At 38.2% G+C, this 22,262-nt stretch overlaps 1 protein-coding gene across 8 annotated transcripts in view; it reads right to left on the reverse strand.

The window, feature by feature from the left end:
- The window catches only part of LOC310882614 (uncharacterized protein), a 232,555-nt gene that overhangs the window by 79,273 nt on the left and 131,020 nt on the right, over positions 1–22,262 (reverse strand). For 2 of the 8 annotated variants that reach the window (XR_014573049.1, XR_014573050.1), the window contains exon 1: positions 6,830–7,347. The exons of 4 other annotated variants lie outside the window; for them this stretch is intronic. Coding sequence is in view for 1 of the 4 variants with exons in the window: in XM_083801595.1 (XP_083657721.1) it covers positions 4,977–5,094 (118 nt within the window). In the remaining 3 variants the exon portion in view is untranslated. Of the gene's footprint in view, positions 1–4,420; positions 5,095–6,829; positions 7,348–22,262 lie in introns of those variants that run through there. 2 more of the 8 variants (XR_014573051.1, XM_083801595.1) reach the window with 2 other exon arrangements.

The following is a 22,262-nucleotide window of genomic DNA, read 5'->3' on the forward strand; positions in this document are numbered from 1 at the left end:
GACAAAAATGAACTTTTTTTGCCTCCCTCCCCACCACACCTCTGTGCCACCACCTCTTGGAACACAAAAGCCCTGGGTGGTGAATACATGGGGCCAAGATCTATCTTTGCCAGAATTCATCTGGATTCAGATTCTACAAAATTAAATTAAATAATAAGCAGGTATGAATAATTAAACAGGGACTGCTATATGATCTTACATCTCTGGTCACTCTAACTCCACAGATTCAAGAAAAAATACAAAAAAAAACATTCCCTTCCCTCTCCACAGAGGGAAAAAAGAAAGAGCTTATGAAGTTTTTTCTTAACTCTTTTAGTAAGATTTTTCTCAAGAGGCAGAGTCATTGTTTAAAGAAAAAAAGGAAAAAAAGAGAAAAAAGTACCCTATAATCTCATAAGAATTTTTGTGACATTATTACTCTGAAAATGTTTCTTGTTGCATACTTCAGGAGCAAAAGAAAATAATACCCTCCATTATATTAAACAGAATGTAAGATCTTCCCAGAGCAAGCTTTTCTGCTGTTCCTTTCAACAATGAAGTGTCATTTTGGCAAGGGAATCACTAGTCTCCTGAAATTTCTCTCTTTTCTAAGAAGATAAACACCACCAAGACTTCTGGAACAATGAAAGAGCAAAGCCTTATTTGAATCTCACTACTTCACCCACACAGAACAAAAAAAAATCCATAGTTTCATTTCAGAACTATTTTCATTTTAACAGAGCTCCCTCCTTTTCTGTACCAAAGCCTCAAGAAAAGGTTGAGGAAGCTACACATCACCTGCAGCACAGAATAAACAGATGAAGAAGATTTTTACTTTACTTGTGTAAGATACTGGACGTGTACTCAGCTAACTTTTAATGTTCCTTTTGGCTTATACAACCCTTCTGCAGGTTTGTTTTAAAGAACAACTATATCACGCTGAGTGGTAAAAGAGTAAATACATATTTTATAAGTTCTGATTCTTTAATATACACTGCTTAAATACTAAAACACAAGAAATTGCAACATCCTTAAGAGATAAAGCAAATCCCTATTGTTTTCTTAGGCTGATTAATTGTATGTATGTAAAAGCGTAAAAGAGAAAAGCAAAGTTAAGTTTTAATTAAATATATGAGGTGGATGATGACATTAATGATAAAAATCGATAATTAAATAATGTCATAATTACTATTAATTGATTCCCTGCCTGTTCTTCTCTATCTGATCATTTTAGGGAACTCTTCAGAACTTGTTTTTCTTTGTGTGCCTGTCTGTTCATCATGGTCTTTGAAGCCTTTCTGATGTTGTCTGCTTTTTCAGTAAAACTCAGGAGCAATAACTGTCCTTAATAAAAATCCAGTGAAGAAAAATTTAATTAAATTTCACTGGTGCCAGTGGCGTTAAAATAGAGATTGAATTTTACATTCCAATCACCAACTTAAAGCTTACATACAAGCTGAGACTTAAACACCTAAGGTCCTGCTGCCTGTTCTTGTAGTAAGTAGCAAGAAAATGGGAAATAAAGGCATGGGCAGAAGCAGGAAGTTGGTGTTTTGCCTTTAAAGAAAATAAGGGCTTCCCCCCACCCAATGAGTTCCTGTAGATTTTGATTCTGTTTGTTGATAGCATAATTTCTGAATCTTCTGAACATCCCTTACTGCATGATATCACATTGATAAAAACATGAAAACAACATACTTCTGATTAGACATATGTACCACCTCAGATTCACACTGATGAAAAGGATATCTAAAGCAAAGGGAAACCCAAGAGGAAGCTAAAAATTTTGACAGAAAAAAAAAATTAAAAAAAAATCTTGGATTCAGACTAAATCCAGAATCGAAGGGCACTGAACATACACATACACGAATCTGGAGAACTTGGCCAAGTAGTTTGGACTAACAGTTGGAATTATGTATGGGAGAAATAGAACAACCCATCTTTATGGACTTTGTGCCTCTCTTTTGTAGAGGAACAATCCCACTAACTGCTGACCAGTCTAAGTATGTCCCAAATCTACGTATCAAAGTTTGCTCGTAAAAAACAGTCACTGGTTGTAGCTTGCACTGTTTCTCCTCCCCAAGACAAACAGAAAAACAGGAAAAAAAAAAGTTTTCAGTCATGAACTACCAATATTTTTTACTACATGAAAATACTTTCCTGAGGCATAGGGCAGAAGTGGCTTGAGGAGAACAGCACTTTTTTTATTTGGAGCGCTTTTCATCCTAACAAAATTAGTAGCAGATTTCATGTCATTTTGTAACAGGGAAAAACAAAACACATTTGGCACTGTTAAAGCATTGCCCAGTTGTAAACCAGAAAACAGTCTGGCAATCTGTATTTAATCAGTTTTATTGAATTTTCTCTACATTGAAATCAGTTCATTATTGTCATTATCCTAGAAGATTGCTCTGTTCATGAAAGGTATTTAACCATGCATAACCTCCCGGCACTGCTTATTGCCAGAAATACTGTTTAAGCGATGCCAAGAGTCATATTGGCTCATGCAAAGCATGAGCAATACGTTATTATATTTAATTGTATCTCAGTATGTGTCATCACTAGCCATAGTAATGATACTGGTTTTATAATTGATATAAAATAACCTATTCCCATCATTTTTGGTAGAATACTCTCTCCCTGCCTTCTCTGAGTTTGTCACTGCCAGCTAAAGGTTTCCTGGACAGAACAAGCTCATCAAAGAACCTCTGAAACTAGAGCAGCAAGCAAGCAGATGCAAATCAGCTTTAGCAGCACAGGTCAATCTGCCCAGGTGCTGACTCGATGACTGGTCTGCCCAGGCATGGGTGCTGCTGAGGCTGGCAGGGTCTGCAGGGAAGGGGCAGGACCAGTGCCAAATTGATAGGATGCCTCCTCATAGAGCTCCCAGTCTTTTCTGCAATGTCACTTCCTTAAGCTTCATTGAGAGAGAAGGCAACAGGCCTAAAGAGAAAGTTGAAGGTCTGATGCGAATCAGGAGAGGACAGGAGAAGAATTTTGCGCTGGGCTACATCAAGCTGGGTTAGGTATCCAGCACAGCCATTCAATTTTACATGATCTGGTTTATCAACTCCCTTTTCTGCTTCACCCATCTTCTCAATCAACCGTAGATGCAGTTCATTGGACCAAAAAAACATTGTGCAAAGCATCCCATCCTTAGAAGAAATACATCAAGGCATTATATTCAAAATTAATCCACGGAGGTTCTAAGAAGATATCATCTGAAAACATTTTTTCCCCCTACAATTAAAGGTTAGGAAGTTTTTTTCCTAGTTCTTTCCCTGTTTCTTCAGAGCACTCAAGTATTAACCCAAAGTACATGACATGTTTGCATTCTGCCATTTTTTGGTAACACACAGACACAAATTCCCCCTGTGATAACAGCATTTCTGCTTGTAGCATAAGCACTCCAGATGCCAGCAGCAGGATACCATCAAAGGTCCTCCCCATTTGAGATATTACACCTGATAATGGGTTTCTTACTAACTATTGTACTTGACAGTACTTTTGTAAACTGTTTCTCACAAAGCAAGATGGGCCTGACAATTAACCACATAAACTCCCCACCTAAAACCTGCTCTGAATACTTGGTTTTATTTTACTTTAGCAAATTAATCATTTTGTTCCCGGTTCACCAATCATCCTCATAATTTTCATGTGCATGCTGTATCTTTCCAGTATCTCTGGGATTTAAGTATATGCATACACAATTTGCTGCAACAATGCCTTTTGTGATTACGGAGCATGAACAGAAATTCAAACACATTGTTTTAGCAAGGTTGAAAGAGCTACAAAAAATGCAAATAAATTTATTTTGACCATGACTATTCTGAAAACGCCTCATAACTTGCTAACCGTATGGCACAGACAGTAACCCTTTTTCTTAGAACCTAGGTTAGATTCTTGAGATTAAAAAAAAAAAAGTTTAGTTTACGGCTGAAAGTTCAGATTGTTACTGCAATTTAGAAGTAGGCTCACTTCTAAATGGATCCACTTCCATTTCCATGCAAACAATGAACCCGTGTCATGTTCACATTGATGCACAGCCCTCTGTTAACACAATAGCCATAAGCAAAGTTTCCTATCTATCAATTAATGGAATATTGCTTTCAAGGTGCTGCCAATAACTCACCCCTGGTTTAGACAAGATGAACAGCAACTAAAAAGTTGGAAGATAGCAAAATATTGCAACTGCCATATACAGCTTTCATTTCTGAATGCTGCCCACATAGCTCTTTGAGACATGCAGTGTATTTTTACCACAAATAGAAACAAATATATTTGCATTAAAAAATAAATCTTTAAAGCATTTTAAAATGTATTGTTAAATGCTAACGTTAAAAACATGAGTATAGTTCGGGTGCAACTTAAAATTTCAAGAGTGCAAATAATAGAAGGAAACAATTCCTTTGCGTCTGATTTCTAACCATAGCAGGTGTTCTCACTTCAGCAAGTTGTTAAGAAAAACTACATAGAACATATGTTTTCCATTGTTAGCTGCATAATCCAATAATATAGACATGCAGCATATCTGCATTCTTGTGAAAGCGAGGCAGTATGAAACATTCGTAAGCTAAACAGTTTGTGATTATTAAATCTGAATCGTGTGGATGATTTGGTCCATTATTTTTTGGGTGGGAGAAGAGTTTAACTTGTGCTGAAAGCTAGTTATACAAATGGCATGAATATACAAACAGGGTAGGAGTCAGCTTACTAAAGCTATTAAAAACCATATAAAATATCTAGCATTAAAAAAATATCCGAAATAGTGAGCAGAACAGATGAAAACTCTAAATAAGGTTGAATGGGAGTAATAATAATCAAGTGTTAATCCCAATCAGAGATGTAACAATAAGAGCTGTATTACTATTTTTGCAAGATTTTTGTACAGCTTTAAAACATTTAATCAGGTGTTGAAATCTGTATCAGAATATTACTGTGTATGTATTATTAGTTAGAGGCAACCTGCAGTGAATTGTCCAAGGTCAAACAAAGCATTAACAGGGTGAAGAAGCCCAGAGGCATCCTGGCTTCCAGACCTCGCTCTGTTTGTGAGACGGCACAAGGACGTTATCGTTGCTTTGGGTCGTGCAGCAGCACCGTGGCTTTTCAGGGCTGTTGAGGAACAACACATGCTGCTAGATCATTGCAGTGTGAAGATTTTTTTTTTATTGGTAATTATTTTCAAAGAAAAACTCCCTATAGCTTTGAGCTAAATGTCTGCACTGCACCAGCTGCTATGACTGCAGCCTAGACGGATGTACCTGAGATAACTTTAAATGAACACCAGCTGATGGGGTGATGACCATCGCAGAAACCAGCTTATGGGGGAGTACTCTGAAGTTGCCCAGATCCCGAGCTCTGTACTGCCGCAGCTACACTGCTAATTAAAACTACCTGTTGCATGCCTGCACCATCTGTAATCTGGAAATCACAGTGCCTGCAACGTGTTGCTATGATACCTCTCGTGTAGCACAGCGACGTACAGCAGACACCCGTCCTCTAGCGTAAGGTCCCTGCTGCTGGGTGCAAGCAGAGAACCACGGACCCAAATCAGATGGGGAATTAGGGGACTAGATGATCCATGAAACCACACAGAGTTAAATGGGGAAATGAATTACAAAGATTCTCAACCAAATCTACTTTGAAAAGTAGCTCCAAAAATACCGTGTAGTTCTCTACTTGCACCACGGCATAGATCAAACAGAAACGCGTCAAAGTTGGGAATCTTACTGAATAACCCTGTCTGCACAAGTACTCCCAGGGCAGTCGTGTTACCACTCTGCTCAGATACCTTGTCCTCCTATTTAGAGAGCTTTGATTTGAACAGGGAAGGATTCTCATTGGTATACAATCTTCTTCGGGGCCAAATCTGTTTTAATGTATATTTTCCATATATAGGAAATATATTGTGCAATATAATTTATTCCAAATACAGTCACATAACTGCTCCTCCCAATTTTGATCTCAGTGCACAGGGTAGAGCAACAAGTAGATTCTGAATTCTACAAAACTGGTGTATCTGGAACTCATTTTTCCTCATCTTTCACCTAACTAGAAGGTCAAATCAAATCTGTATGGACTCCAAACATCAAAACTAATAAGGTCACAGTAATATAGACTGCAGTTAGAGGTGACAAAATAAATAAATAAAATAAAATAAAATCACCCCAAACTCTCACCATTCCTTGTTCTGGGAGACCTTTAGAATTCCCTTTCCAAATGGGCCTAGCCTAATTACATCTGAAAAAATTCATTTTATTAGGGCATCTCTAATGAACAATACCTATAAGGTAATTATTCATTTTCCTGCTCTGTGGTGAGTCATTTTCACTGGAGGAATGCAAGTTCAACAAGTACCAACTTACACACGCACACAAACAAATGGCTATGTACTGTTCTGAGCTAGTAGCATATTTTCACCAGACGGTATCAGACATCATACAGCATGCGTGGGGATAAAGAAGACCCCACAAGAATGTTAAGGATCTATTTCCTTTTTACTTTGAAAGACATACATATCTTAAAGTTACTCAAGTTCTGATGCCTGGGCGTAAATCAGAATGCTAATCCCTGCACAATACGTAACCAAAACCAACCCTCACCCTCTCTTCCAATAAAGGACTTGAACTCTCTTGCACCTAGAGGAAAATGCGATTCCTTGCTGAGTTATGATGACAATGTTCTTCATGGGTTCATTTTAATCTCTTTTTAAAAGTGTGGGTTTGTATCTCTCTTACTTTGTTTATTGTATTCATAGACACATTTGGAAACAGGCATATTTGGTGACTACATTTTTTGTGTGTGTCTATAGTCCCGATTTTAAACATATAAATAAGAAAGGACTTACAATTTTTTAAAAGTTCCTGCAGAAAATTTTCTCCTGGTGCTACCAACATATCCATCCTTTCTCTTTTAAGCATGGACCTTCTAACCTGGCAGGTGCAGTGGCTGCACAATATATTCAGCAATAATTACTTCAGAAAAAACGAGCCCCATACTGTTCTAGCACCTGGGAGAGATTGTGCTGAATGCCCACATTAGCTCACATTTCAAAAGGAAACACCTGCTTTTGACATTTTAAAGAGACGAGTGCAGCTCCTGGGCAGAAATGCATCTGCAAGTGTCAATGTCTCTCCCTGACTTTCTGTACCATGCTATTTTCCTTTCAATTGTGTGGGTTTCTTTTCTCCTTGGTGCACTCCTCTTCCTTCCTGCAAGTATACCTTTGATTTCATTTCATGACATACCAGTTTGTCCTCCCCCTCTTGGTTCAAAGGCTTTTTCCCCTGTTCGTGCCTCCAGACACTGATTTTTGTTTCCAGAGAAGCAACATCATCCCATATTCCTTTTCTGAACAACATGCACATTCTTATTGGCAATGTTCACTTCTTCATTAATGGACAAAGGAGTCATTTTTTTTCTTTTTTTTTTTTTTCCAAAAATACCCTTTTATCTTTTTTAATAGATTGATAGAAGTGCTTCATTTTTCCTGGCACTAACGAAACTTTTAGGAGTGTTTTCAGCTTTCACTTGGTGCAGTTTTAATTTTCTGTTGTTCTCGACATGTAACTTTAGCTGTTGCAAAGAGCACAAACAGAATGCAGACAGAGGCAGCACAGCGAGCATGAAGTCCTCCTCACTTGTGCTGCACCTTGTTTTCTACTGGCAAAAATAAAGGCTGAAAAGCAACTTAAGAAAAAAAAAAAAAGGCTTTCATCACCAAGGTGGACCGTTCCAAACAATTCCCACTGTGTGCCACGTGCCCACCTGCCAGGTGTCTGGGTCTCTAAATAACAGCTGAGCTTTTTTGGAAACCTCTTGCCAGTTCTGAGCAGCTCGTCACCTCTCCACAACACTCAAACTGTCAACTGGTCCCTGCCACAGCTTGTCCCAAGGAACTATGCCTGCCAGCAACAAAATTAGTTTCTTAATATTTAAATGCAGGAGGAGCATGGGGTATTTCTTTGGGCAGCAGTCCCTTGCTGCTGTCTTCGTGCTTCTTGGCATTCAAACCAGCTCCATCCAGGCTGGCTCAAACATCGCCTCCACGTGCTGCAACTGTTTGTGCTATCCAGTCAGAACAGAAGAAAAGGTGAAGTTAATGCTAACACCTGTTTAATTCCTTCTGCCACTCCTTCGCTATGCAAGAACTGCTGCTTTTCTCAAGTAAGCAGATAGGAAGTGAGCAGGGGATGTTTCAGGGACACGACTGAAGCAAAACAACAGCAATGGCTCTGGTTCAATTGCTGGCTGTGATATGTAGATGCTGTTGGTGCCAATGGCTTAATTTTTCTTTCTGTGCTACAGCTTTGTGTAATTCCAATTGAAATGGTGAGGAAATACAATATCAGACTCCTGTGTGCCAGATAACACCACTAACAATCCATCTGCAAAATATGTTACTTGTTTCATTTAAGGTTAATTTGAAGAGGAGGGGGATTCATTAGGGAAGACTCCACAGCATGCTGACATTACGTAGTTTTGCCTCTGACTTGGGCACTTGGCAAAGTTAGAAATCCCCCTGCCCAAAGGGGAGCTCTTGGGTTCTTTGCAGATTTGCAGACATGTTTAAGTAGCACTGACAGGAGGGCGCTGCTGAAGAAGGGCAGGGATTGAGCTCCAGGCAGAAGGAGCAGGCTCTGCCCTGAAGCATGACACCCTACAAAGCCCCTATATCCCTAAGGCGAGGAACAAGAACCTGACATGTTTCCTGTTTGCTATTTTTGCCCATCTATTTGTTCCCAGAAGTTCAACATTAGGTTCCTTCTGGCTTTTTGCAGGAGGGAAAGGATTGCCACTTGTGTCTCTCTGAGGGGTGCTGCCACCCTGAGTTGGCAGGGCTTGGTCCCATCAGCAAACAGGCCGGTTTGTCAAAGCCCTGAGCAATAAAACTTTTTTGTTTATGTATATATTTTCTCTATATCGCTTCTTGGGATTCCACAAACCTTTTCCCACGAAGTCCGTTGTTATTGTGCTTTACTGAATTAAAAACAAACAAATGAAAAACACACCAGGCAAATATAAGCAACAAGGACAGAAATCAGAAGAGTGTGAAATACAAATCATTTCTTTCAAGGAAATGTGTACCTTTCTTGAAACAGAAAATTTTGGTACAATAAATTAGTTGGGGATTGGCAGCTAGAGCCTTGTTCATTGGCAAGTATAAATGGCAGCAATATTTAGTGGCTTGAAAGAAGTGACTGAGCTCGGCAGAATTTTCTGAGAAACTCAATCAAATCTAACATTTCCTACCCCATGTTTTATTATTTTTAGACAGGTGAGGTTAAAAAAAAAAATCCTGACTCACTTCAGTGTTTTCCTATGGCTCCAACACCACGGAGAAAATGCACAACAGCCCACAGCAGCACACAGGTGCTGAGGTCTCACTGCAGCCAGGTCACAGCACAAATTTCGTCACCCAAACAGGAGGAAAGGCACTGTAACTAAATTGATACCTATTTAGGTAAAGTGGTTGCAGAGCAGGGATTCTGATAAGGAATGAAATGTCTTGATAAGCATCTCTCCTTTGCCTCTATGCTCCTTCTTTTCCTGCTTCCTATTTTGCTTGAACTAATTCTTTCTCTCAGCCAGGCTAGCAAAGCTGATCAATTTTTGATAGGTGGTCAATTTCCCATCAAACTGTTTTTCTCTCCCCGATAGATAATTGCTTTCCAACAGAATGATTTTTCCCTAGGAAAATAATGAGTTTCCTCTGAAAATGTTCTGATTTTTCTCATAACAAATTTTGTATATATGAAAAAACTGCCTGCTCTAGATTTTCAAGATTTTTGAAAAGGCAAAAATAAACATCAGCTAAATTAATTTTGATATCTTCAGTGGAAATATCAGGCTCACTTTTTACACTAGCTGCCTTGCACTATACATAAATTTTTTAGAGAAAACATGAAATCTGTTCCTGAGCACTGCCACAGAAGCTTTTCTGGGAGAGGAAGACCAAAGATATCTACTGTTAAACTGCCGTTATCATTCACATGGAAGTCACTCTAAGTACCCAACAATTACTGGAAAGGCATTATAGCTGCTACTGTACTCGTATCTCATGATCTTCTTTAATCTGGACAGTTTTTGATTAAAGAAGTTATGCCTGCTATCTCAACAAGACAAAAAAAAAAAAAGTTTTGCTTAAAAGTTGGGCAATATCCTTACCTAATAGCATTTTTCTTGAGCTCAGGAAGTTTAGAAGCATGATACTTTCACTGGTTACTATCATAGATTTTGGTTAGAATCAAACCATTCCAGCCAGCATGACCAACCAGCTGAAGTTTCAAACTAATGGACAAAATCACTTGCCACAACATATTGTGCATATTTACTCAAAAAACAAAACCAAGGGAAAGCTTAAGAACAGTTCCTGTTAAGGCACCAGGCAGCAGAGGTCATGCTATATACTTTGGGGCAAGATCCTACACCCTTACATGAGGGACATCCCAAAGTGCTGTCGCAAGAACCTTCACTTGCTTTTCCATAGGGGACCAATCTAAAACATCCCTCTCTTGATCACAAATACATAAAGGAAATGGTGCTAGATTGTCTCTTTTCTATTGTGGAAAAATATTTTCCTCCTCCTCCAGGACTAGGTCTGTGAGTACCACCAGCACAAGAGGAATTCTGTGAACACAGAAGAGAGAAAAGAATGTGGTGCCTGGTAGGAATATAGGGAAAATGTCACACATGTCACTTGTGAAGAGACCTGAGGTTCAACAGCCAAATTTGTTTTCTCTAATGGAGCAGAGACACGTGCTAGCTGCCTAGCTTGTCCCTACCACTGTGCTGGACAGCTCCATAGGGACAGTTCTGACCCATCTCAGCAAGCTTTTATTTGGCTGTCAGTCTGAAAAAATAATATTCCAAGGCTGAAGGTAAAAGCTTAAGTCTTAAATGGGTTTAGTAAGTCATCTCCTTATTTTTGCTTGTGGGTTATATACACACTGAGGTTCTGATGGTACAGACTTTACCTCTGCTGCTCACATCGATACAGGTGCCTCTTCCAGACAAAACTTTGCGTGACTGAAACCAGTTGATACACGTGTATAAGGCATGCACAATTCACCTCGTAACAGGCACCAAAAAAATCCTGGTTTTCCAGGTCCTGAAGCTGGCACACTTGGGGCTACTGTTCACCATTCATAACATCCCAATATATAAATGTTTGATGCTGCCAAAATATTTATACAAAAAATGTGAAATTCTGAAAGAATTTCTCTGCTTTATATACAGAGTTTTGGCAATGGCAAGCATTAAAAGTAGATTGGCATATTGACACTTTATTAATTTCGTAGGGTTGAGTTTTCTTTCTCCATATCTGCCAAAACAAATTAATATCCTAAAGACAAGTTGTTGAAAAAAAATCCTCAGATGACTGCCAAAATCTGACTCTTAGGTCAATACTAAGGCTTCTAAATACACTGTCTGTTTTTCAGAATTTCAAAGCACTCATCTGATACAATTACCAGCAAACTTCTAAAGTGCATTTGAAAATTTGCCTAGTTGTTTCAGCTTGTGAAGATCTGAAAGCCAAGCTTAAAGCCTATGCTTTAAGATCTGCACTTTTCCCTGAACTTCAGTGTTGAGCTGAACGGAGGAGGGAATCACATGGTGTGTGTGTGTTTAAAAAAATGAGGGAGGTTTCGATGTAAAAGGCTAAACAGACAAATGAAGAATACACTCTTGGAATACCAATGCTGGCCTTATTAAGGAAGATGTGTTACCTGCAAAGGGAATCATAAGCATTTTTCATCAGTGAACTTCTTTCTCTCTTTTTCCCTTCTCCCCAGAAACAACCCTCAGTTCTGCAGTTCAGCATCATCTGTGATATGGTATGATAACCCAAAAAACTACCAATTCGGAAGCAATATTGTTGCCAATCGAGTCACTCTGACAATAACAGATATAATAACTCCTTCTTCCCTTATATCCTCTGCTGCAGGCGACTAAGAATGTTATTCTTATTTTCAGTCTGGGTTTCTACAATGCTGCAAAATGAGAATTTTACACTCTACAGATGTGAAAGTACAGAAAGGGACATCTAGTATGATAGGGAAAAAAACATTGTACACAGCCCTTAATAAATATTCTGTTTCCCAAGTGGATGTGACCTGCCTCTGGTTACGCACAGGAGCTATACTGGATAGAACCTCACAAGCCTTTGGTCACTCTGACAGTCTGCCCCATCTGCCCCATCTCCAAGTGTGAAGAGGAAGGCCTAATTCCTGAACTCTTATGCTTAATATTCATTCTGAAGGTTTTCTTCACCATCAGTTATAACTCCTGACAGGCCTGTTATCCATTTATTTGCCCCAATTTTTGCCTTCAATGAATTTCTCTGCCAGTTAGTTCCAGAGTTTAATTACTCTCTGCGATAGAGTATTCCTCTAAGGTGCTCTTAGATGCATTTTAGACAACTATTGCTGGCAGGTGACTTTATACACTCCCAGATAATCAATCACATGCAAGGAATAGTGTTTGAGTATGCAAAACTGTACACAGAAAATCAAAGGTTGTCCTATAAATATCTGGCCTATGCTATTTTCCATTACCCATCTGTCTTATACTGCAGAATTTTAGTTAACCCTCAATTTCGCCACTTTCTCTTCTTGTGCTTCTTGGAAGGTTATTTCACACTCCCTCCTGACACTCCACTGCTATGGGACACCTGCTATTTAAATGACTAGATGGTCTACTGCTTATTGCAGAATGTTTCCTTTCTAGACAAGGGGTTAATTGAGGAGATCTGTACACAACATTTTCCTCAGTCTGTTCTACATTACAGTAATTAACCTTGGGTCCAGGACAGCAGACATGAGCAATTTGTTTTCACATGATCCTTCAACTGAGAGTAGTCTTCCAGAGAGTCTCTGACAAGCTTTGAGAATTGCTCCTTAAATCCCAGAAGTGAGAATACCTGCCTTGTATCAATCACAGTTGTACTGAACTTTCGTTTGTTTTCAAAGACAAATGCTACTTAAACATCTAAAATAATCATTATACATGCCTAAAGAATAAATAGAAATCTAATTGACAAAGTATGTGGCAGTATTACAGTAAAAGTGCTCTGTAAAATTTCCATCTATATTCCAGCTGCATTACAAGGGACCAGAGTGATAAAATTGGATTTAAAAAGCCTCATGGTCAATCAGATAGTTGACTCTACCGATGCAGTTTTCTTCCTAAAAGTCTTAAGCGACTGCTAGCATCAGGAAGACACGTAGGAGCAAGTAGGGAGCATATCCAGCCGTGTGGACACTGGGGTCACCCCCAGGGAGCTCCACGATGCTGCTGCAGTTTAGGCAGATGCTGCACACGACAGCTATTTACACTGTGCAGGTGTGCAGAGAGGCACAGAAAGAAGGAAAGAGAGGGCCTGCTTTCTAAAATCAAAACTTGAAAACTCCAGAAAGTGCCTAAAGGCCAGCTGAAAGCTGATAGTCCAGTCTGGTCTGATATGAGGCCAGCATCCATACCTACAACCAGTGAATCCCTGAAGAGCAGTAAACAACCCTGTGCAATCTTCAGAGGAAAACAGAGGTAGCAGGTCACATACGATTCATTCCATTATCAACTTCATAAATTACATACTTACATATAGCGCTTACATACAGTAATTCGTGTGAAACAAACTGCATGCATGGAGGAGAAGAAAAAAGGCCTTTATCAGAAGCTTCCAGGCAGGTGGTTTAAAATAGATGGGAAATTAAACTTTGAAATTCCACAGTAACCTGATTACAAATTACAAGGTACAGTTCATGCAATTAGGAGTAGATACAGTCAAATCACAGCTTAAGCAAGCTTGAGGTCTAAAAATATAGAAGGAAAACACTCTGTAAGCCACAGGCAAGGCTCACAGGAGACGGTGACATGGGCATCAGGGCCAAGAATGCGGCCCTGCCCAGGCCATGCTCGCAGGAGAGCTGTGGATATGGCACTCAGTCTAATGCACTGAGGAAGATCTAGTCCTCTGTTAGCAGTTATACATGCAGACAGAACGCAATACTGGAAAAGACTACCTCACTTTTTCACAGTATTAGATTAGAGCTTACATTTTGCAGCTGATACTTCAATAGAAAAGAGAGGAGATTTAGACTTCTGCAGATATCATTCCTAAATTGTCATGTGTAATTACAGTGTTCTTTGCACAAACTATGCAAGCAGCTATTTTACTAAAATGTTTACCATTCTGTCCTATATAACATGGTAACATGGCTGTAGGAGTTATTCAGATGAATCATTCCAGTAGTCTCAGAAAAATACACATTGCTTTAATAAATAGATTATTCAGATGCATATTTGTTAAATTATCAATTCATCTCTCTAACAAAATGAATAACTTTAAAATACTTGCTCAGCTACCTATTTAAAAACACCACAAAAGTCCAGCTAATCCATTATTTGATGATAATTACTCTACTAGCTGTAGATGAAAGCAACAAAAGAAAGAAAAAGCTCCTTTGACAGCTTAATTCCCACATCTCAGTATCATCCTTGATCCAATGCTCTAAGATACTAAAATAAGGTAAAGCTCAATGTTAATTTTCATCTTATTCACCATTTCTTTTAACATACAGTTCTTATCAGCCAGCTATCCACAAGAACTACTCTATGGCTGTCTCTATCATACAAAGGTAAAATCCTGGGATAAATTATAAAGTGAATTTGTATTTTGAATCAGAAAAAAAATAGGATTTAATTTTCTTGTTAGGGAAATGGTTGCATTCATCAGATTTCTTGTCAGATGTGACTAATTTTAAAATGTGTGCTTTTATTAATCAGTATGCTTTGGCCTCACACTGCTTTTCATTTTGTTTAGATAAAACCAAAATCAGACAGAAGGAAATAAGTATCAAGGGCAGCTTCTGCAATGAACAAATGGAACAAATTTCAAAGAAACCTTTTACCTGAGTTCATAACTAGAATTTGGAAGCTTATAAAATGACCCATTATTTTCCCACATATTCATTTGAAAAAGTATGTTTGAATTTTGCAGTTACAGAGGGTAGATCAAGGTCTCAGTCCTAAAAGCTTTTCTGGCCTTAAATGCTTAATTGACCTTCAGAATTATGTAAAAACAACCAAAAAACACACACAGCTAATTCTGAAAATGTGAACTGAAATAGAATGACCTGCATGCTCAGTGCTTGTAGAACAAAAGCTTTCACGCAATGTTGAGAAGCATAGAACATTTTACTTTCTCTTCTGCCTCTTCTCCAGGGTTGACTTTAGTACATGGAGTAGGAACCCATAGTACATTTTCTTGATTTTCACATCTCCTGAGAAACCCACAACTCATCTTTCCTAAGAACTTCAGTAACATTTCCTATATGTTTTGTACTGTAGTCTTCCTGATTTTTAGGGAAAAAAAAAAAAAAAGCAACAAGATTTGTAGACTTGCCCAACATCACAAGCAAAGTTAGTGGTAGAAGGCCAGAAGAATCAAGAGATCTGATTCCCAGGTGAATCTTTCAATATTGTACCATAACCTTCAATTCTGCTGCCTTTGACATGCTGAACTGAAATTGGAATAGTTTCAAGAAAGCTTCCAATGCACCTGCAGTCATCTAAAACTTTTTATTAGAAATCAAGAGAAGGTGCTCTAGCTTCTCTTCAAAGCTTTACAGTATATTTTCCCTGGGGTGTTAGTTGTAGTACAGAGAAAGTGATTCACGATGAATAATTTATCCAATGAATTTAATCCGGTTTCTTACTTCAGCAATAGCTATAATCAGATTGTGATTTTCTCCCACCTATTTGTTACTTAAAACTGCTTCACAAATTAATTTAGCAATTGCTGCCAGTTTACTATAGTCTCATTTATCTGATTACCAAAGGAGAGTTTGAATTGTTTTGACAATAGGAGTTTTGTAAAATGGATGGAATTTGCAATGTATGGTGTAGTCACTGGCAGCCACCTCAGCAGAACACAAAGCGTGGAATGCTATATCCAATGTGCAAACAGCACTGAGGCTTTAGGCTTTAAATTAGAACTAATCTTTATATAAATATAGAAAATAATTCAATTACAGAACAATTTCTATCCAAACTTTCTGCAAAGGATTTTATTCTAATTATCTAGACATTTCACTTAGAATATAAATAAGTAAAATTTTCCTAGGTGTTCTTAAATTTGAGGACTCTAGTTTACCATCTACTTCAGCAGCTTGCTACCAATTCCTTTCTTTATATGATTGATTTATTGGCCTTTTATGCATGGGTGTAATCCCACATGAAATAAAAGAAATTCACCGTAAGAAATATCAAAAATCCAAATTCGTAACATAATGCAAGTAATTTGTACATTGTATGCTTCTGCAGAAGAGCTTTATTCCTGAAACGGGAAGTTTAGATAAAAAATATTTTAACAAAGTCTGAAGAATTGCTATAAATATTAGTCTAAAGGTGGTTCTAAAAACTGTTCTATATTATATGAGAATAGTGGCCATAGACATGGCTCTGGAATTAGGCCCAGAAATTGTTTGAGAAACTGTCCAAGAGGCAGCCCTGAGGAAGCCCAAGAAATGGACCCACAAAAAAATCAAGTGGCGTCTCCTGAGGCTGATCTATAGGCCATGCCAGAACACACCCTCAAAACCAAAAAACAATTCCAGAATTTGTTGGAGGAGCGAATTTGTGCTAGATGTGACTGCAGGACCAGAACAAACACTGGGAACCTCCAGAACCATCTAGTGGGAGAAACAACAGAACAATTCATCCCTATTTACACTCACAGAACTCACTACTTGACCTCTTTTAAATGATCCATTTTCCACAAACCCTTCCTTTCAATAGTTTTTATCCGGAAACTATGGTCTGCTGAAATTGTTTTCAAATTCAATAACTCAGTGGAGCTATTTTCAACTTGGTTTGAAATGAGGGAGATGAGAAACACGTCAAGTAGCTAAAACAAATAGGAAAGGTAGGATTAGGACAACCAAGGAGGCAGTACCATTTTGTACAGAGGATGGGAGAGTGGCAGGACTGTCCATTTGTTTGTTTTCATCTCCAGAATTAGATACCTTAGATCTGCTAACATATTGCTGTTTGCTTTTTATATCCCTTCTTTATGAGCTCTGAGAAATCATTCTCCTCACATTTCAGCAATGACTATAAAAGCATTCATCACTTGCTGGTGGTTCACTGTATGTTACCCACGTATTTTGGTTTTAAGAGAGGACTAACCAACTTTTAAGAATGAACTTGTATTAATACATTGGCCACCATCCAATGATCTACAACCACTACAACTTTTTTCAAGATTGTCAGTTTCCTTCCTATTTCCCTGATTTCTGCTTAACTGACAAAGATTGTTTATTTCTCGACACCTAAGATTTATTATTTCTTTAAAATGTTATCCAACAGTAAAAGTCCTATGAATTTTTAAAATAGAGCTGACAAAAAAATAAGTAAAAGATAGATACACATTGCAAATATTTATATTAAAGGTACATTATCTGTTGGGAATCAAATACCAAAGAATAAAGTATCATAAGTCATAACTGTGCCATATCGTCAGACGATATAAATCTGATTGGTACAATTTACCTCACTGGAGACAGACCAGCTCATGGTCATAGTAAGGCAAAATCTAACATCAGCAGTCCAATTTACGGGCATGTCTAAATCTCATTGTTACTTTATTAGCATGTACAAATTCCTTTCTTTTCATGCAGCTTGTCAGTAGAGGACAGATCTTTAATACTCAAAACGAATTTTCAAAAAATGCTATATTGGATGACCTTGCATATCACACAACATGCGCCAAAGTATACAAACGAACAGAAAAAAAGTGTTGCCTTATGGAGGAGATATACACAGTCCAAAAGTCTTATCAGTGACAAAGACTAGAGCATTAAATTTACATGTCTTATGACAGTCACTGAAGATAGCAAGACAAGCAGGGGAACAAGCTCTGTAATTCTGCCTGGAAATCCTTCCCACAACAGTTTAATAGTATTTGATTCAAGAGTACTGAATTCCTTGGTCTGTGCTTTTGCTGTGTTTTAATCCAAATTATCATGGGACTTCAACAACAAGAACAACAAAAATGACATGAAAAAGACTGATTGGGAGGCCTTTTCCACATGTAAAGGACAGCAGAAAAGACAACAGATCTATCAAAGGCAAATAATCACCGAATAATCAGATATAATAGTAGCAGTATGCTTAATACAAATACAGAAGTTGACTGCACATTTCCAAGAGTTTGCAATCTTTAAATCAATCTAATCTTAGGACAGCCTCTAACAATCCAGAGTAAGAAATATATTCCTTAGAAATGTCACTTCCAAAATTCCTCCCCCATGGAAAATGCAGAATTAGAGTAACTTAGATTGGAAGGGATCTCTGGAGGGCATCTGGTCAAACCCCCACACAAAGCAAGGCAACTTCAAAGCCAAATGCTAATGTACAGCAACTGGGAACTTTCAAACCCATTTTTACTTCAGTTAATGCCATTTTCACCCTTTGTCAGATAAAACAGCTACAGAATGTCATAGACAGATCTCTGACACATCCTTGAGTGAAGAATGCAAAACACAAATAGCAATACTTCAGACTCCTACTAAGCTTGAGCCAAACCTCTTAATTTATTTTATTATTTCACACTGATAACTCTTGTTTTATCCCCATTGAGAAAGCCCTGTTTGTAACCATTACTGGTTTTGTTTTGTTTTTAATACAGTCGCTCTCAATCTAATTCTTCTTGTGCAAAAACTTCTGACCATCAGTCAGAATATCCCACTGTAAAATCATATTGTTTTAAACATCTTTATTTCCACTTCACTTTTAGCAGTAAAAAAATCAGCAGTTTAATATCTATAAAATTAACTCAGCTATTGAAGCAATAACTCAAGCGTACCTTTGTGCTTTGATAGTTTAATTCCCTACCTCTGGAAGGAACACCAAAAGATCTCTGACAACAGCTTGTAACAGAACACAGTAAAGTGTTTGTATTACTATTGCCAGTTATTACAGGACACATTCAAAAAGAGACTGAAAAGTAATTTCAAATTTAATATACTAGAAATGTAATTAAATGATTATTATTGTACTTCACAGGCAACAACAGAATTTCTTTATGAATTGTTAAATGGAATTTTAAAGCGGCACTGGTACTTCCCATGATCTATCGCAGGGAATCAAGCTAGTTTCAGTCGTTCACAGCTCTGAAGATTAACCTTTTGTACTAATTCTGGTCTATAGATACACATGTTAATTAGGTTCAGAAAGCTTCAGAGATTTTGTAATTTTGCTCTGATTACAAAATCAATAGCAATACTGTCTGTCAGTCAAAACTAGGGCATAGTTGCTCACTATCTAAGTCAGTGACATTTTATGATGTAGAAATACTTCAATAAAGTATTTTATCAACAAGTTACTACCTCCTCCAGATATGCCCTCTGTGTAGTACTTCTTTAGAATTAAAAATTTTCCCAGAAAGTGAAACTCTACAAATTATTTAAGCACAACTGCACAGAAAAAAAAAAAAATGTAGCCAAATAATAGCATTTAAAACACCATGAAACAGGGGCTGAATACTCAGCTAAACCAAAAAGCAAATGGAGTTTTAATACTCTTTTCTGATCGAGGGCTTATTCTAACCCTCAACTAAAACTTCCTCATGTGTAATCTGTTATGGATGAGATGAATCAAATCTGGATGCCACATGCTCTTTTTCAGGTACGTAAGGAAACAATAGAAAATACCATTACCATGGCAACCTCGTTTAGTTTGAAGTTGTTTCACACCATTCATGGAATCACAAAACAATCTAATTTGGAACAGATCTCTGAAGGTCATCTCATCCCACTGTTCAAAGTGAGGCCAACTTCAGGTCAAGTTTGGAGTACCTCCAAGGATGGAGATTCTGCAGCATCCCTGGGCAGCTTGTTCCAGTATTAGATCGCCCAGAGAGTGGGTGAAAACAAACAAAAAAAAACACTCCTTTTTTATGCTTCTATCCCTATTTCAGCAGCTTCTAGCACAGAGACTGGCAGCTCATGGGTAGTCCATCCACTCCTTTTCTCCACACTGTCAAGTACCAGGGGCGTTTCAGCTCCACCTTTCTTCCCTTGCACACTCCACAACTTTCATCCTACCCAACCCCAAACGTAGTCACAGTGTGTAGCTGGGAAGGGGATTGGACCTGTGTTTGTCTGCACAGGCTGAGCGATGGATGCTGGAGATGGTCAGAAATTTCCCTCCCTACACTGCATATTTGCTTTTGCTCTCAGTGAAAAACACTGTGCACATGCTTGTTTGCCATCCAGCAAATAGGTTACAACAGCTTGTCGGGCCCTTCCACGGGGAAATAAAGACAGAAGCAAAACAAAACTACAAACAACAAAAGAAAAAAATTATCAAATACAAAACAAAACACTTTTCACTCTGGCCTAGCTACATGAAGAGCCTGACCACTTTTAGATGAAGCAAGGTGTTTGGTTTGCACAGCACCTGGCTCTCCTGGTGCATAACCAGTCTCCAGGATATTCTCCAATTCAGCTAAATGGCTGAATAACGTAACGCTGCTGTATGGGTCAGGGTTACAATTATACCACTTATCCTCCCAGGTGACTGTGCCTGTTGCATACCAAACCAATTTGCTCAGGGTAGCAATTTTTTGCCCTTAACATCTGAGCAAAGTCAAAGTCTTTGTCAGAGCTAGTGATGTGTGCCTGAAAGCAGGGCTCAGTCCAATGAATCGAGAATAGAGTGTACATAATGCCCGAAGTATTTAAGTGGTTGTGTGGTTCTTGGGGCTTCCCCTCCTCTTGCTATTCCTTTTCATCTTCTGTAGCAACAGAAACATTTGTCTACATAATTACAACACTGAAAGGCTGAACATTTTAAAAGGGAAAGTAAATAGAAATGTTTCTGAGATAATTGTTTTAAGTGTTCTCCTTTGTGTGATGAAGTACTGCGCTAATTTCCTTGGAAGGTCAGAGAAAAAAAAAAAAAGACTAGCAAAAATAGCAACTATCAACATGTTTTCTTTGTGGTTTTTGTGTGTGTTATTTTTATTTTTATTTCTTTGAAACAGTTACTAATTAAAGGTTGGGAAAAGGAAGGGAAAAGGGAAAAAGGTCTTTTATATACCAGTTCTGACAGAGGCTGAAAAAAAAAAGGACAAAATTGTCTGCATTTTCATGCAGTTACTGCTGTGTTTTCATGCAATTACATGCAAAATAGTCATTTCAAGTTTGCAAATTTCCAGCAGGCATTGCATGTACAAGCAACCAATTTCACATACAAAATATTAACATTACAGATGCTTTGTGTGCTGCACATTGGCTTTCCATTTTAACACTTAGAACACAAGTTCTGCTCAATTTTGTTTATATAGAGAAACATTTGGCTAAGCACAGACTTCCAATTCCGATCCTTTTGCCTGATAGTTTCTAAGTGTAATGATGGTAGGGCAGCACATTTCCAACAGCCGGGAAGGGCTGCAGGTCTCCGTGCAATGTGATGCAAAGCCGGCACCCCCCAGCATAAGCTGTGACAAACAAGGGCCGGAGCTGCCTGGGATGATGGGAGCTACTCGCTCACCTGGATGGACACAGCTCCATCTCTCATACCCAGCACCACCATCAAATATCTTGGCAAAGCTGTTCTGGGGGAAAGAACAGCTGTTCTCTCAGTCTCTGGTTGCGACTAAGCCTTAATAATTCCTCATGGTTATAAAACAAGAGAGCACCCTGTTGCTCCTTGCCACAGCTTCCTACCGCTGAATGAATCGCAGAGTCTGAGGAGACTGACAGTGCTTTCAAGTTGAGGAAAAAAACATCTTTTAAAGCCCACACAGCCATGTCACCTGATGTCTTTGTGTAAATGAAATCTTAATACTGTTATGTCAATTGCTTTCAGAATAGATGTTTATTACCAGTGTTGACATGTCTTTGCACATCATCATGTTTTTCCCTTTCCTACCATAAATGCCAAAATAAAAGTTATCAGCAATTGCTTACAAAAAGAACCATTCAGTAACTATTAATTTATGCTGCTTTAGCTGTCACAAACAGAAAGACCTCAAACAAGTTTCCTCTCAAGAAGAAATGAGAAAAAATACTTAATTTTTAAAAGTAATAACAGCCTGTAATTCCAATCACTGAGAAGATCTAATAATGTAGCTTGGAGTATGAAAATTATAACCTCAAATTGCTTTTTAATCAAATGAAACTTCTGTGTTTTATGATCCAGCAATTGTGTTTTAAGCAATCTGTGTATTACAGATGCTGGAGGAATAATAGTTTCCCATGGAAAATTGTAGC

Source organism: Anser anser (assembly GCF_964211835.1).
Source record: "Anser anser genome assembly, chromosome: 16".
Classification (NCBI taxonomy): Eukaryota; Metazoa; Chordata; class Aves; order Anseriformes; family Anatidae; genus Anser; species Anser anser.